This window comes from Anguilla rostrata, chromosome 4, assembly GCF_018555375.3.
Source record: "Anguilla rostrata isolate EN2019 chromosome 4, ASM1855537v3, whole genome shotgun sequence".
In the NCBI taxonomy this organism is placed as follows: domain Eukaryota; kingdom Metazoa; phylum Chordata; class Actinopteri; order Anguilliformes; family Anguillidae; genus Anguilla; species Anguilla rostrata.
Genome location: NC_057936.1, coordinates 12475688 through 12489751, shown reverse-complemented (window position 1 = coordinate 12489751; position 14064 = coordinate 12475688). Strand labels below are relative to the sequence as shown.

The 14064-nt window shown below is 43.5% G+C and overlaps 1 protein-coding gene across 2 annotated transcripts; it reads left to right on the top strand.

Annotated features, from left to right (window-relative positions):
* The first annotated feature begins 3120 nt into the window (after nt 1-3120).
* dtymk (deoxythymidylate kinase (thymidylate kinase)) lies at nt 3121-13753 on the top strand. 2 transcript variants are annotated; one of them, XM_064330718.1, is made up of 5 exons: nt 3121-3371; nt 4239-4347; nt 4867-4957; nt 9406-9603; nt 13227-13753. In XM_064330718.1, the coding sequence occupies exons 1-5, from the start codon at nt 3185-3187 to the stop codon at nt 13335-13337; spliced, it is 696 nt and encodes a 231-aa protein (XP_064186788.1). In that variant the 5' UTR covers nt 3121-3184; the 3' UTR covers nt 13338-13753. The 2 variants fall into 2 exon arrangements, with proteins under 2 accessions (XP_064186788.1, XP_064186787.1); XM_064330717.1 differs by having other exon boundaries at nt 3125-3434.
* The last annotated feature ends 311 nt before the right edge of the window (nt 13754-14064 follow it).

Below are 14064 nucleotides of genomic sequence, written 5' to 3'. Positions count from 1 at the left end.
GGGTCATATAGTGTATATCAGTCTGGAAATGGTTACAAAGCCATTTCCAAGGCTATAAGACTTCACTGAACCACAGTGAGAACCATTATCTTAAAATGAAGAACACTTGGAACAGTGGAACAGTGGTCAATCTTCCCTAGTGGTCAGCCTACCACAATTTATCCAAGGGTGCAGTGACTACTTATCCAGGAAGTCACAAAAGTCCAAGAAGAACATCCAAAGAACTGCAGGCCTCACTAACCTCAACTAAGGTCAGTGTTCATGACTTCACAAAAAGAGACTGGGCAAAAATGGGAATCATGGAAGAGTAGCAAGGTGGAAACCACTGCTAACCAAGAGTAACATCTATGCTTGCCTCACATTTGCAGAAATGTACCTGGATGATCCCCAAGCCTTTTGGGATAATGCTCAATGAATAGATGAGTCAAAACTGGAACCTTTTGGATGGCACAGTTCTATATGTCTGGTGTAAAGCAATTACAGAATTTCACAGTAAGAACATCATGCCAAAACTCAAACATGGTCATGGTAGCGTGATGGTGTGGGGATGCTTTGCTGCCTTGGGACCAGGACAACTTGCCAGTATTGAAGGAGCCATTAATTCTGTTGCGTACCGGAAAACTCTTAAGGAGAATGTCCAGGCATCTGTCTGTGAGCTGAAGCGTAACTGGGTTATTCAGCAAGATAATGATCCAAAAAAAAAAAAAAAAAGTCCAGTTCTGAATGGCTCAAAAGAAACAAAATCTAAAATTTGGAGTGGCCTAGTCAAAGACCTGACTTGAACTTGAAAAGAGATGCTGTGGGAGAACCTGAAGTGAGCAATTCTTGCTTGAAAACTTACAAATTTCAATTAAAGCAGTTCTGCCAAGAAGAGTGGGCTATTTTGCTGCAAATGACATGGCATGGATCCTTCAAAATGTGCATATAGATTTAATCCATGTATATTAAAGCAGTTAATAACATAGCAGAGCATAGGAAATTTAGGGGGGGAAAGGGAAAGTCATAAAATGGCCCTATATTTCTAAGGGGGCAAAAACACCGCAATACCATTTTTGTACTGTCAGTGGTAAGGTCTTTTCTTATTTTTTTTTTATCACTTAAATGTAAATACAAGAACTTATTTAAATGTAAATGTAAAAATGAAAAATGATTTCATGCACTAAGGTTAGTATGGAGGTTTTTCGTGTATCAACGCTATGCGGGGCGTGGTCTGCGCCCTCATCGTGTTGACCAATGAAATTGATTCTGAACCGTTCTGAACCTTTCGTTGCTACTACGGGGCGTGGTTTGCGCTAAAGTAGTTTGGGGAAAAATTTAGTTTGTAAGTCAAATTGCCTCCAGGGGGCGTCTGGTTCGTGACGTCACAGCCCAATGTTAAAATCCTATTGACTTTAAAAATCATTGATTGTTACATTACATTTACATTACATTCATTTGGCAGACGCTTTTATCCAAAGCGACGTACAAAAGTGCATTTTCATGATCGTAGACAACTGCTGAACACGGGTTCAGTAAGGTACAATTACTTATTTTGTACAGCTATTTCTAGCCGAGAACAATGAACACTATCCTGGTCTAACATCTGCAAAGCCAACTAGGCAGAAGAATAAGCTACAGTATCAGGACAAATACAATTTACCAAGAAGTGCAGGGATGGGGCAACATGTAACAAGTGACAGGGAGAAAGGGTTTTTTAAATTATTTTTTTTATTTTTATATTTATACAGCGTGGTGGTGGTTAGTCTAGATATAGTCTGAAGAGATGAGTCTTCAGGCCACGGCGGAAGATGGATAGTGAGGGGGAGGTTCGGAGAGGGACGGGGAGTTCGTTCCACCACTGGGGAGCTAGGGTGGAGAAGCTCTGTGATCCCTTTGGGCGGGTGGGAGGGGTTACAAGACGCCCTGCTGCCGCAGAGCAGAGTGGTCGAGCAGGCACATAGAATAAAAAGAGTCATGTCCTGCAAGTAGATAGGGGCTGTCCTGTTGGCGGCAGTGTATGCAAGGGTCAGGGCTTTGAATCGGATCCTGGCAGCGACCGGTAGCCAGTGAAGTGATCGCAGATTGTAAAATATCTATAGCGATTAAAACTAACATATTTCTCACGTTTTCTTGGCACCGCCATTCTCTACCGTAGCATGTGCTTGGTTATATTTATTTCAATCTCTGGAGGGAAAAAAAAACGGATTTATGTCGATTTACGATGTGCTGGTGGTCCTGAACTACACTAAATCAATCAGTCGCACGGATACACGTCACAACCACGTGTGCTTGTAAGTCCACCCGCCAAGTGCGGTGCCTTGGCTGCCCCTAAACGCTGGTCTGAGATTTCCCTTCCCAGGTCCTAACTTTAACCATTAGTAGGAGAAGAAAATAACTGACTCTGGACCAGCAGATACGGCCAACTGCACCCAACACCGATGGCTAGCTAGCTATACCCACGACAAATGCGGTGTCACTGGTTAGCTTTTTTCAATGGTCAGGACAATAATGTTAAGAAGGGAGAAAATCATTCCAAATCCAACCATGTAGAGCAGGTAATATACAGCCAGGGTAGATTAGCGGGTCTTTCAGAGCCAGCATGAAAGATATCGTTTATAAAGTTTCGGTTAGCTAACGTTAACGTTGGGAAGGGCTGGATCAGCAGGTAGCTAGCTAGCTGTCAAAGTCAGGTTTATTTGTCATTACAAACCATATGCTATACAGTACACGATGTAATGATAATTCGTTTCGCAAGGCTTCGGTGTAACAGACTTTCAGTCTGCTCACAACACTTACAAAGGAATACACACATTGTGAAAATCAGAATCACAGTGCACTTAGACAAGACAGGTGCAGTAGGCAAGAGATAGACAATTTCTAATAAATAGTTTTATTAAAACATAGTAAGTAGTAAATATATTGTCGGTAATTTATCGAAAACCATGCTGGCTAGCTATATTGTTGTGTTGTGATAGAAATATATATGACGTTATATTCCATTTTAAATTACGTCTTAAATTAGTTAGGTTAGGTTGTACTCTTTTATACGGTCTATGATTGTACTTTATAGATCCCTGAAATTCCCACTGATACATTTGCGGGAAAACGAGGGGAGTGACTTGGTGACGTTTTCACTTACAAGCTCTATGACGCGTGGTGTTTGCCCGTTACTTACGAAAACATGTATGCTCTACGGGAGTAGCTAATGTATATGTGTTTGAAAAAACGCGCGGGAATAAACTTGGGCCACTCTTTGTATTTTGCATCAAGTCATATAACGCAGCAAGCTGTACATCAAGCAGGAATCTCTTCGGCCCGTTCTAAAATGTCTCACGGAAGAGGAGCTCTGATCGTCCTGGAAGGAGTCGACAAGGCTGGAAAGACCACACAATGCAAGAAGCTGGTCAATGCGCTGATAGAGAGTGGTCGACCAGCCGAGATTATGAGATTTCCTGGTAAACCTTTTTTTATTCTATGGTTTAATGTGTCCTATTGGAGTTAAACGAGGTGTCAAATCATAATGTGCAATTTATCGTTTTGTTTGTTTGTTTTTTATTTTTTTTATAAGCACTTAAGGGCTGTTTAGGCCAGCAAAACAAAACGAATGCTGTGACATTACTGCGTCCTGCTTCTGTTAAATTAAAATTTTACGGGAAAGAAGGTAGTTGGCTATCAAATCTAAGCATACGGTGTAGCTACGTAGCGATTATATAATGCGACGACCAATTACAGGCTCCAAAATCGACATTATTACATAAGTTCCCCAGCGGAGCAAGAAAATATATCTAGCAAGCTAGCTACCCTAACCTTAGTTTAACGCTATTTACATGCACACTTTCATTCAGAATTACATTTCGATTGTATTGTGCTTTATACAAACAGTACCTGTACTTTAAGTTGTAGCGATCATGTTGTTTGGCACGTCATTTACTTGCAATATGTTATGGCGCGTATCATACACATTCCGTGTGTCCGCGGCTTTTGGTTTATCGTTAAATTAGCTGAGTCTCAGGGGTGCGGAAGTTGAAAAAGTGCGCCTTCCGGAAGTTGTTAGTCATCGAGCAAATGTTTCCCTTGATGGCGTAAACTTTTATTTATTTATTTATTTATTTATTTATTTATTTATTTATCCATTCATTCATTCATTTAAGTGGTCAATGAGTGGAGTTAATGTCACATGAACACAAGTAGCTGTCAAGCTGTAGATTAATTATGTTTTGTGATGGACGGTTTAAGATTCATCGCCAATGTTTCTTCAGACAGGACTACTCAGATCGGTCAGTTAATCAACGCCTACCTGGAGAAGAAGAGCAACTTGGAAGACCATGTAGTGCATTTACTCTTTTCAGCCAATCGTTGGGAACTTGAGTAAGAACCACAGTACTCTGCCTACTCGAGGTGTACGACCATCATTTTCCTTCTTTTATAAGCTAAAGTAAATTCAGGTCTTCTACAACAATTGTTAGTGATGCTGGTCCCTTTAGATTAAGGGTCACACCATGCATGATGCTGTGGAAAAACTCTTGTTGGATGTGTATAAGCGTACAGCAGCCATATTTCTGTATCATTTAAAATACAAGTCGCTTGGTGACCTAAAATTGCCTATTACGTAGCAATATCCCCTCCTAATAGGTAGGTGTGACTGCAATGGTACATGTGCCATTTGTGCTATTTGACCCCAAGATCAGGTAGCCTTGATTACCAGCATTGCCACAGCTTGACATGCTCGGTGCTGTCAACTGACAAACAGGAAGTAAGGGAACTGTCAGTTTAAAAGCCAACACAACGCTAATTTGAGATCAATAAAAAACCACCTTTCATTATGAATTCATTACACAGCCTTCCCTGTGTTATTGTATGTCTGATTGTTCTCTCTGCTCTCCTCAGACCTCTAATGAGGAAGAAGCTGGAGCAGGGCATCAGTCTGGTGGTGGATAGGTATGCCTTCTCCGGGGTGGCTTTCACAAGTGCCAAGCCGGTGAGTCTGTTTTGTCACCCAGGTGAAAAGTGAGAGGGGTTAAAAGCCATTATTTAAAGCTCTGAAGATGACCAGTCATAAATTCACTTCAACGGTTGATAAATTAGGCTACATAATCCAGTATAGAACCGGTAGGAAGTAACCATAATGCCTTAAGAGCTTTGACAGGACTAGGTCATATTGTTGAGGAATATGCAGCTTCAATCATTACCTTATACTAATTTATGCATAATCATTATTGATATATGTTGGCATAATCATCATTGATATATGTTTTATAATACTGTTTTATTCATTACACTCTGCGCAGAGGGCCTTTGGAAAGTGCAAGATATAATGTTCTCAGTGTTGTGTGAGAGCCGGGAGCTGTGCCTGCCTTCAAGGCCGGCACACAGGCTGGTACTGTTTACCTTATCCGTGGTTACCAGAACAGTGGGAAGACGTAGCTGAATTATCTGTTCGAAAGTTTGAGGATGTGGAAGGGAAGGTGGTGACGAAAGCAAAAAATAAGGTTTTTACATTATAAAAGGTATGGATCCATCTTGGTATAATGTGATTACCACAGTTCCGACCCAAGACGCATGTGGTATGAACTGCGTTCCATCACAGACTACAAAGGGAGAAATAGCAGTGATGCCCAGCCCGCCGCCTCTCTTCTGGACGAGCTCAACACCTTCTATGCACGGTTTGAGGCAAGCAACGCCATCCCTACAGTAAGGCTAGATGAGGACCAGGACGACTGCACTCTGTCCCTATCTACGGCTGACGTGAGGAGAGCTTTTAAAAAAGTTAACCCTGCCATCTCCTGCTGGAATGACTACCACCCTGTAGCACTGACCTCCATCATCATGAAGTGTTTCGAGCGGCTAGTCAGGACCAAGCGGCCAAAACCAGACTTCGTTTTTGAAGCTCATTTCCTGGTGTTGTAGTTCCTGGTTGCTCACTAGCGCCACTACGGATGGCTCCAGTATAGGTGTTTTCATATCCGGTTTCCATGTAAGTCTACGGTACAAATGCGATCAAAATACAAAGTCAATAATTTTTTCTCACAAGAACAAATAGTCATAATAGGTGTATTTTATTGGTCTTATGACTGTCCATGGGTCGATTTTATGATTTATTGCGTCATTTGGGCACAATGCCAATATTTGTTCTGGACCAATGAGGTACAGCTTGCGTCACTTCCCGATTACTGCAGAGGACTAAGCTACAGTAGGGGCTACAGTCTATGGTCACTGGAGTGGGCGGTGGCGCTTCTTGGCCTTGCCATTGCGGCTCCGGCTACGGTCCGCCTGTGCTAAGTCTGAAAATGCAGGCATCCCATTTCGTGGTGATTTCATTATGGCGTGTGCTATTTACAGCTGCACTAGACGACCATAAAATAATCCTCCTCTTAAGTTTTTCGGTAGCCGAGTCATTTTTACTATTTCCTTTAGCCTACTTAACCAAATAATTAGTTGGCAGAAAGCGTAATCAGCTTGCTATATTTGGTAGTCCAGTAGTAGCCTGTGCTAAAACAGTTCGTAACTTCGGCTACCAAGCCATTTGACTAGCTAGCTAACCTTAACCGGCAAACATTCAATCTGTCAAACGTGTTTGGCGGCTTGTCAGTCGTGTACATTCCGTAAATGTCTACCTGGGCCATGCTTCACGCATGTGACAAAGCTACTATAATCCCGATTTTGGGATAAACACTTTTTCAGTTTCACGAAGCGAATTAAGAGTTTCAAGGTTCATTTGCTGAATATACAACACACGATGAAATCACACACACAGAATTTAACGAAATTAACCATCTTGGCATTTAGAAAGGAACATGTTTTTAGCATTTAAGAGACCGACAAGCTAGGCATTTAAGACAGTGGTTCTCAGAATCGGTTCTGGGGGCTCCTTGCGTATATTGGCTTTTCTCCATTGGTTTTGATGATTTACAAGAAAAAAATTATAGCCTAATAATAATTAGAAATTCAACGTAGGCTACATTATTTTTGTCTTCATGCACCAGGTGGAAAACTTGCCGTACAAAGTGCGTTGTCATATTTACACGCCTGCAGATCAGTTATTAAAATACTTGGTAGATTTGTTAATCAGCGCTGAGTGTTAATTTTTATTCGGTAGAAAGTGATTTGCGAACGATCGGTCAGCTAGCGTCACCCAGCAAGTGAACACCACAAACGGCGATGGAGTAGCTAGTAGTAGCAGGCTCATTAACTGACTGGCGAAAACCTACGACGATAACTTGCTCGGTTAACAGCAGGTCTACCAGACAGTTATACGAAAATTTGCCTAGTCAAATCACCAGTAGCCTACACATCTCCGATTGATTGACCATCAGTGTAGTCAATGTTCTTCCCCTGTGGTTCATATTGCTAACGCGTGAGCTAACCACGGATAGCCTACCTAGCTCACTGGCAAGCTGATATGCTAGCTAAGCATATTCGTTTTGCTGAGAAACATAAATTGAAGATAACTGAACATAGCCTAATTGTATTTTTAATGTCATACATATAACTTGATTAGCCTACATGACACAGTACAGTCACGGATGGAAATTAAACTCCGTAAACATCTGATAATATATTTTAAAACATAACGGCAGACAGTTAGCTAGCCTCGTTCAGGTTGAGGGGCTTTTCCGCACCGGACTGTCAATCAAATTGTAAAAATCACAAGACCGCTTAACTCTATGGTTTTGGCTCCAAATCGAGAAAATGGCCGCGCCCGCCATTGAGCTTCAAAACATGTTTTAGAGACCCACGGAGAGTCAATGGGTGACGTCACAGTAGCTTTGTCCATATTTTTTACAGTCTCTGGTCAGGACCCACATCTGCTCCCTTCTTCCTGACACCTTGGACCCCCTCCAATTCGCATACCGCCCCAACAGATCTACAGATGACGCCATCGCACTGACAGTGCACACCGCCCTCTCCCACCTGGATAAAGGAGACACCTATGTGAGGATGCTGTTTATAGACTACAGCTCAGCATTCAACACAATTGTGCCTGCTAAGCTCGTTCCCAAGCTCAGGAACCTGGGTCTGAACACCTCCCTCTGCAACTGGACCATCGAGAGCATCCTCACTGGCTGCATTACTGCCTGGTACGGCAGCTGCTCCGCTGCTGACCACAAAGCCCTCCAGAGGGTGGTGAAGACAGCGGAGGGCATCATTGGCTGCCACCTCCCATCTGTGCAAGGCATCTACCACACACGATGCCTCAGGAAAGCACAGAAAATCATAAAAGACTTCAGCCACCCAGGCTATGGTCTGTTCTCACTGCTGCCGTCTGGCAGATGCTTCCGGAGCATCCGGGCACGGACGACCAGACTCACAAACAGTTTTTTCCCCCAGGCCATCAGGCTTCTCAACCAGCAACATTAATCTCAGGGATCACATTGATCACATGTCCTCCTGTGTATGCTATGTACATTCAACGTACAATCTTATGCACATATTCATCAGCACTCCTGCACTTTATATATGGTTAATATTTAAATATTTAATACTCCTATTCCCACTGTCCATATCCCCCATCTGTACAGGCTGGTACTTATTTGCTGTTAATATTTAACACTATGTTTAATATTATGTGTATTTTTATTATGTGTGATATTTCTTAGATATATTTTAGATATTTTGCTCTTGCTTCTACGTAGTTGCTGCCTGCCATGTCACAAGAATTTCTTTGCTCAGAATGACCTGTGTTATACTGTGCACTTGACAAATAAAAACACTTTGACTTTGACACTTTGACTTTGTATAATGAGCTCACCGATAAGACAAGATATCCCTGTTCAACTCTCTAGGAGATCTCCAGACTCTGGAAATAAACCGGTTAAGAAATTTCTGTTCTGATTTCTGTGTTAAGTTTGTTTTGGTCTAACACATAGAATTCATCATGCTCGACCGAAGCTGAAGCGGAGGTGTTTCCCTCAACAATATTGCAAACGGTAAATGGACTGCATTTATATAGCGCTTTTATCCAAAGCGCCTTACAATTGATGCCTCTCATTCGCCAGAGCAGTTAGGGGTTAGGTGTCTTGCTCAAGGACACTTGGACACGGCCAGGGCGGGGTTTGAACCGGCAACCCTCCGACTGCCAGACAATCGGTCTTACCTCCTGAGCTATGTCGCCCTCGATATGCTTCTGAAAGAATAAAAATGTCTTTGGTAACACAAATCAATTGCAAATTTAAGCATACATTATTTCATTCTCTAAGCAGGATCATTTTCAGTGCAGCTTTACAACTCGCACATTTTATGTTATCATGGAATAGCTGGAGTCATAAACCTTGCTGAAGGTTATGACTTGCGTTATGCAACTTCTTTGAACAAAAAAAAAAGAGAGAGAGAGAGAGAGATACTGGTGTGTACAGACATTCCAGCAGGAATCTTCCAGGATGTTAGGGGACACAGAAATTAGCATGTGCCTGCGTGTTTGTTTTGCAGGGCTTCAGTCTGGAATGGTGCATGAAGCCCGATGTGGGACTGCCCAAACCAGACCTGGTGCTCTTCCTGCAGCTGCACCCTTTGGACGCTGCGCAGCGGGGCCAGTACGGGTCCGAGCGCTACGAGAGCAGCGACTTCCAGAAGGTCGTGCTGCAGAGGTTCGAGCAGCTGATGAAGGACAAATCCCTGAACTGGCAGGTTAGAGTCCACGAAAGGGCTGGGTCGGCGAGAGTCCACCGGTCTGTACTGCCTGCAAATGGCTCAAATGCAGCCGAGTGTTAGTTTACCAGAGAAAACCAGTGCCAGATTGCTTGTGCAGTAAAACATCAGTTGCTGAGACGTGCTTTGCAGCGAAGCTGGGCTTACTCACAATAACTCAAAGACATGCATGTTAGGTGCGCTCCTGCAGTTGCCCTTGACCAAGGCACTGGCCTCAGAACTGGAGTCGGTCCCCGGGCGCTGCACTGTGGCTGCCCACTGCTCCTAAGTAACTAGGATGGGTCAAATGCAGAGGACAAATTACCCCACGGGGTTCAATAAAAGTATATCTTTATCTATGTCGGATACTGCCTGTCTCTTGTCGCAGGCGGTAAGTGTATAATTCGTCCAGGTGTGTAGAACTGCCGAAATCCGTCCTGCCCCGTTTCTCCACATTTTCTCTCCTCTCAGACACTGAAGTCTCCCAGCTTCTGCTCACCCACCGCCCTACCACCTGCGCCCTCGACCCTATCCCCTCATCTCTCCTTCAAGCAATCACACCAGACATCCTCCCTTTTGTCGCCTCCCTCGTGAACTCATCCCTATCTTCTGGATGTTTCCCCTCATCCTTCAAGAAGGCCCACATCACCCCGCTGCTGAAGAAACCCACACTAGATCCCTCAGTCATTCAGAACTACCGCCCGGTATCTCTCCTCCCTTTCCTATCCAAAATGCTTGAATGTGCTGCATCTAACCAGCTCTCTGCTTTCTTCTCTGAGAACAACCTGCTTGATCCCCACCAGTCTGGCTTCAGGCCTGGCCACTTGACTGAGACTGCACTCCTCTCGGTCAGTGAGTCACTCCATGCCGCACGAGCAGCCTCCCTCTCCTCTGTCCTGATTCTTCTAGACCTCTCCGCTGCATTTGACACTGTGGACCACTCTACCCTCCTGTCCTCCCTGACAGCAACAGGGATCCGTGGCACAGTCCTTGACTGGATTGAGTCCTACCTCTCTGACCACTCCTTCCAGGTTGCCTGGGCGGGTAAGGTATCACCACCCCCAAGGTTCGTACGGTCATGAAAAACCTGGAGAAGTCATTGAAATTTAAAATGCAATTTCCAGGCCCTGGAAAAGTTATGGAAAATAATATTTTTTGAAAAGTTTTGGAAAAGTAATGGAAACACAGCTAAAGTTGCATCAAATATAATTACTAATTAATCCAATCGTAAAAAATAGTATGTATAGTAATAAAACGTAAATTGTCACGTAACCTTCGCGGTATTTTGGTGGTGAGAGAAGTTAATTCGGTCTGGCTCAGTCTGTTTACAGGCACGCCCAACAGGCACGCTTCTGCTAATGTAGCAGTTAGTAAACGTAGGCCCTACTGTGTCGACAATATGCCAGGGAAGTGCCGCTTCAATAATATATCACGGCTCGAAATTAACTTTTTTACTTCGTAGCACTGGTGCTCCCAACTTCAAAAAGTTAGGAGCACCCACCAAAATGTAAGGAGCACCAACAATATATGCAATAGATTTTTATTGATAAAAAACGACAATATAACAGTACGGTTTACAAGTAACAGTTAAACTGTCACGCATAAAATGTGTCGACTCTTCAAGGAATTGCGTGTTATGCATTCAAATGACAAAGAGCTTCTCGTCACATTAATACCGCTAATTAAATCAACCGCCAGTAAACTGCATCGGAGAAATGAGCTGTTTCAAACGGGTCGCTAAAACACTAAGTTAACGTTTAAAAAAAATGCCGTAATCGTGCGCTTCAACTTTTCAGCTTTCGATAACGCTAATAAATTGAACATAAACTTTTGTCTTTAGGTACCATTAGTTAACGCGTTAGCTCTTTGTGTCGCGTGACAGTGGAGTGCAGCGAAAGGGAGTGATTGAAGGCTAATATTAACCAATTTAAAATCAGCATTAAAGGTAAGAATGTCAAGCTCACGATTGGTTAGAAGGGTTACCGTCAGCTCCCAAGGCACATACTGAGTGTACTAACTAGCGAATGTAGCCTACAGAGAAAGACGTTCGACTGGAAAAACTGACAAAAACTATTCAAATTAAAATATGAGAATGTATCTAAGTGTGTCTGTCTGGTGTTTATTTGTTTTAGAGAGTCACCATATGTTTCAGATGCAGACCTAATTTTACTTAGTGTTACAATAAATAATTTTAAATTGTCCCGCTGAGATAAAGTCATTTGTTTTGGTCATGGATATTCAGTTAAAGGTTGTGGAGAAGTCATGGAAAAGTCATTGAAAATCATTGGTGAAAAAGTGTATGAACCCTGCACCCCGTCCCCTCACCACCGGAGTTCCCCAGGGCTCAGTCCTTGGTCCCCTTCTCTTCTCCATGTACACCAGATCCCTTGGCCCTGTAATATCTGCCCATGGCTTGTCCTATCATTCCTATGCCGACGACACGCAACTCTTTCTCTCCTTCTCCCCATCGGACACACAGGTCCCTGCCCGCATCTCCGCTTGCCTGAGGGACATACAGAGCTGGATGGACAATCACCACCTGAAGCTCAACCCGGGAAAGACGGAGCTAATCTTTATTCCTGCTCTATCCTCTCCCCTCCTCGACTTCCATTTCCTTAGGGGACACCGTAGTGACATCATCACCCTGCGCCAAGAATCTCGGAGTGATGATGGACAACAGGCTGTCCCTCTCCAACAACATTGCAGCAGTAACCCGGGCGTGCAGATTTTTCCTATACAACATCCGCAGAATTCGCCCCTTTCTCACCACCTACTCAACCCAGCTCCTGGTCCAAGCAATGGTTCTATCCCGCCTGGACTACTGCAACTCTCTTCTGGCTGGACTACCGGCATCTGCCACCAGACCCCTGCAGCTCATTCAGAACGCTGCGGCTCGTCTGGTCTTCAACCTCCCCAGACACTCCCACGTAACTCCCCTGCTCACTACCCTCCACTGGCTGCCTGTTATAGCTCGCATCAAATTCAAAACATTGGTCCTAGCATACCAGGCAGTCAAGGGATCAGCCCCAGCATACCTTCACAAGATATTCAAACTCTACATGCCAGCCAGATCCCTCCGTTCTGCTACCTCAGGACACCTAGCACCTCCCCCTCTTCGCACCTGCACTTCCAGAACACGTCTCCTGTCTGTTCTGGCCCCACGATGGTGGAATGACCTCCCTGTGGAGGTCAGAACAGCTGAGACTGTGACCCATTTCAAACGACGACTGAAGACCCACCTCTTCAGGCTGCACCTCTCCCCATCCCTCCCTTCCCCCCTGTAAATGACTAAAACTTAGGGTTGTAACTAGGCAGCTGTTTCATAGGTGACTTAGTTGATGCGCCTGTCTTAACGACTACTTGTATTTTTATTTATTTTTCCATAGATTGCGTTGTTGCCGTTCTCGTTGTTAATCAGTTTAACCATCAGGGTCCAAGTTGAACTATGCGGTTGTTCCCTGTACTTGGACCGGTACTTCTCTCTAGGGGTTTCGTCATACTTGTTCCTGGTTATGGTTATACACTTTGTTGTACGTCGCTCTGGATAAGAGCGTCTGCCAAATGCCTGTAATGTAATGTAATGTAATGCAGGCGATTTGTAATCCAGAAATGTGCTCCCTCAGGTGATCAACGCCGCCAAAAGCATAGAAGACTTGCACGCTGAAATCAAGAGCCACAGTGAGACCGCCATAACTATGGCAGAATTCCAGCCAATCGGAAAGCTGTGGAAGTGAGAGACCTTTGAGAAGCTGCACTGGTCACCGATCCATTGAAAAGTGGCTAATTGTTCCAGTTCAGCCAGTGGTGATGCAATCCAGAGCAAGGCACTATTTGTTACTAAAAGACCTTGTGACTCGTCTGTTCTCCTTCTTACAAACTACTCCATGTCAAAAGCAAATGCAAAATCAGGAGGGGACAGTGAGGATGGAGACCATCCAAAAGTGACACGGGAGTCTGCAGGTGAACTGGGTAGGAAACTGCACTCAGATGACCATCAAATTGACCATCTATTAAAGATGGGTATCAAAGCTCGAGTCTTTTAGTATTAATGTCTTTATTACCTTGTTCTGTTATTTTAAATGTTTTGCATCTATATTCTGTTAGTTTGTCCAGCTAATGCACAGATATGTAAATAAAGTTTTCAAAGCAACATTTTATCTTATTTACAGTACCTTTGCTGGGAATGGAACAAATATGGAAACATTTTAAATATGGACAGCTTTCAATGAAACTGACAGTCAAGCTAAAACACACCTCTCTGCTACAATCATTCATTTCTTTGAACACATTGTATAAACATATCCTGAACAAACCTCTCAATTTAGCTTTGATACAGACCAGCAAAGCAAGCCACAATTCATAAGGGATGAATTAACTTTCTGATCGTATCGAATGCAAAAGATGGTTATGGTAATTTAGCCTTAAAATAAATATTAAGTTTCAAAGTGGTTAAAAGTCGAA

What these genes read in the sequence shown, in the direction of transcription:
- dtymk (XM_064330717.1), top strand. Translation starts at nt 3,185, where the DNA reads ATGTATATGTGTTTGAAAAAACGCGCGGGAATAAACTTGGGCCACTCT. An exon ending in GCCAATCGTTGGGAACTTGA is followed by an intron (nt 4,348 to 4,866) that starts GTAAGAACCACA and finishes TGCTCTCCTCAG; the next exon opens with ACCTCTAATGAGGAAGAAGC. An exon ending in CTTTCACAAGTGCCAAGCCG is followed by an intron (nt 4,958 to 9,405) that starts GTGAGTCTGTTT and finishes TTTGTTTTGCAG; the next exon opens with GGCTTCAGTCTGGAATGGTG.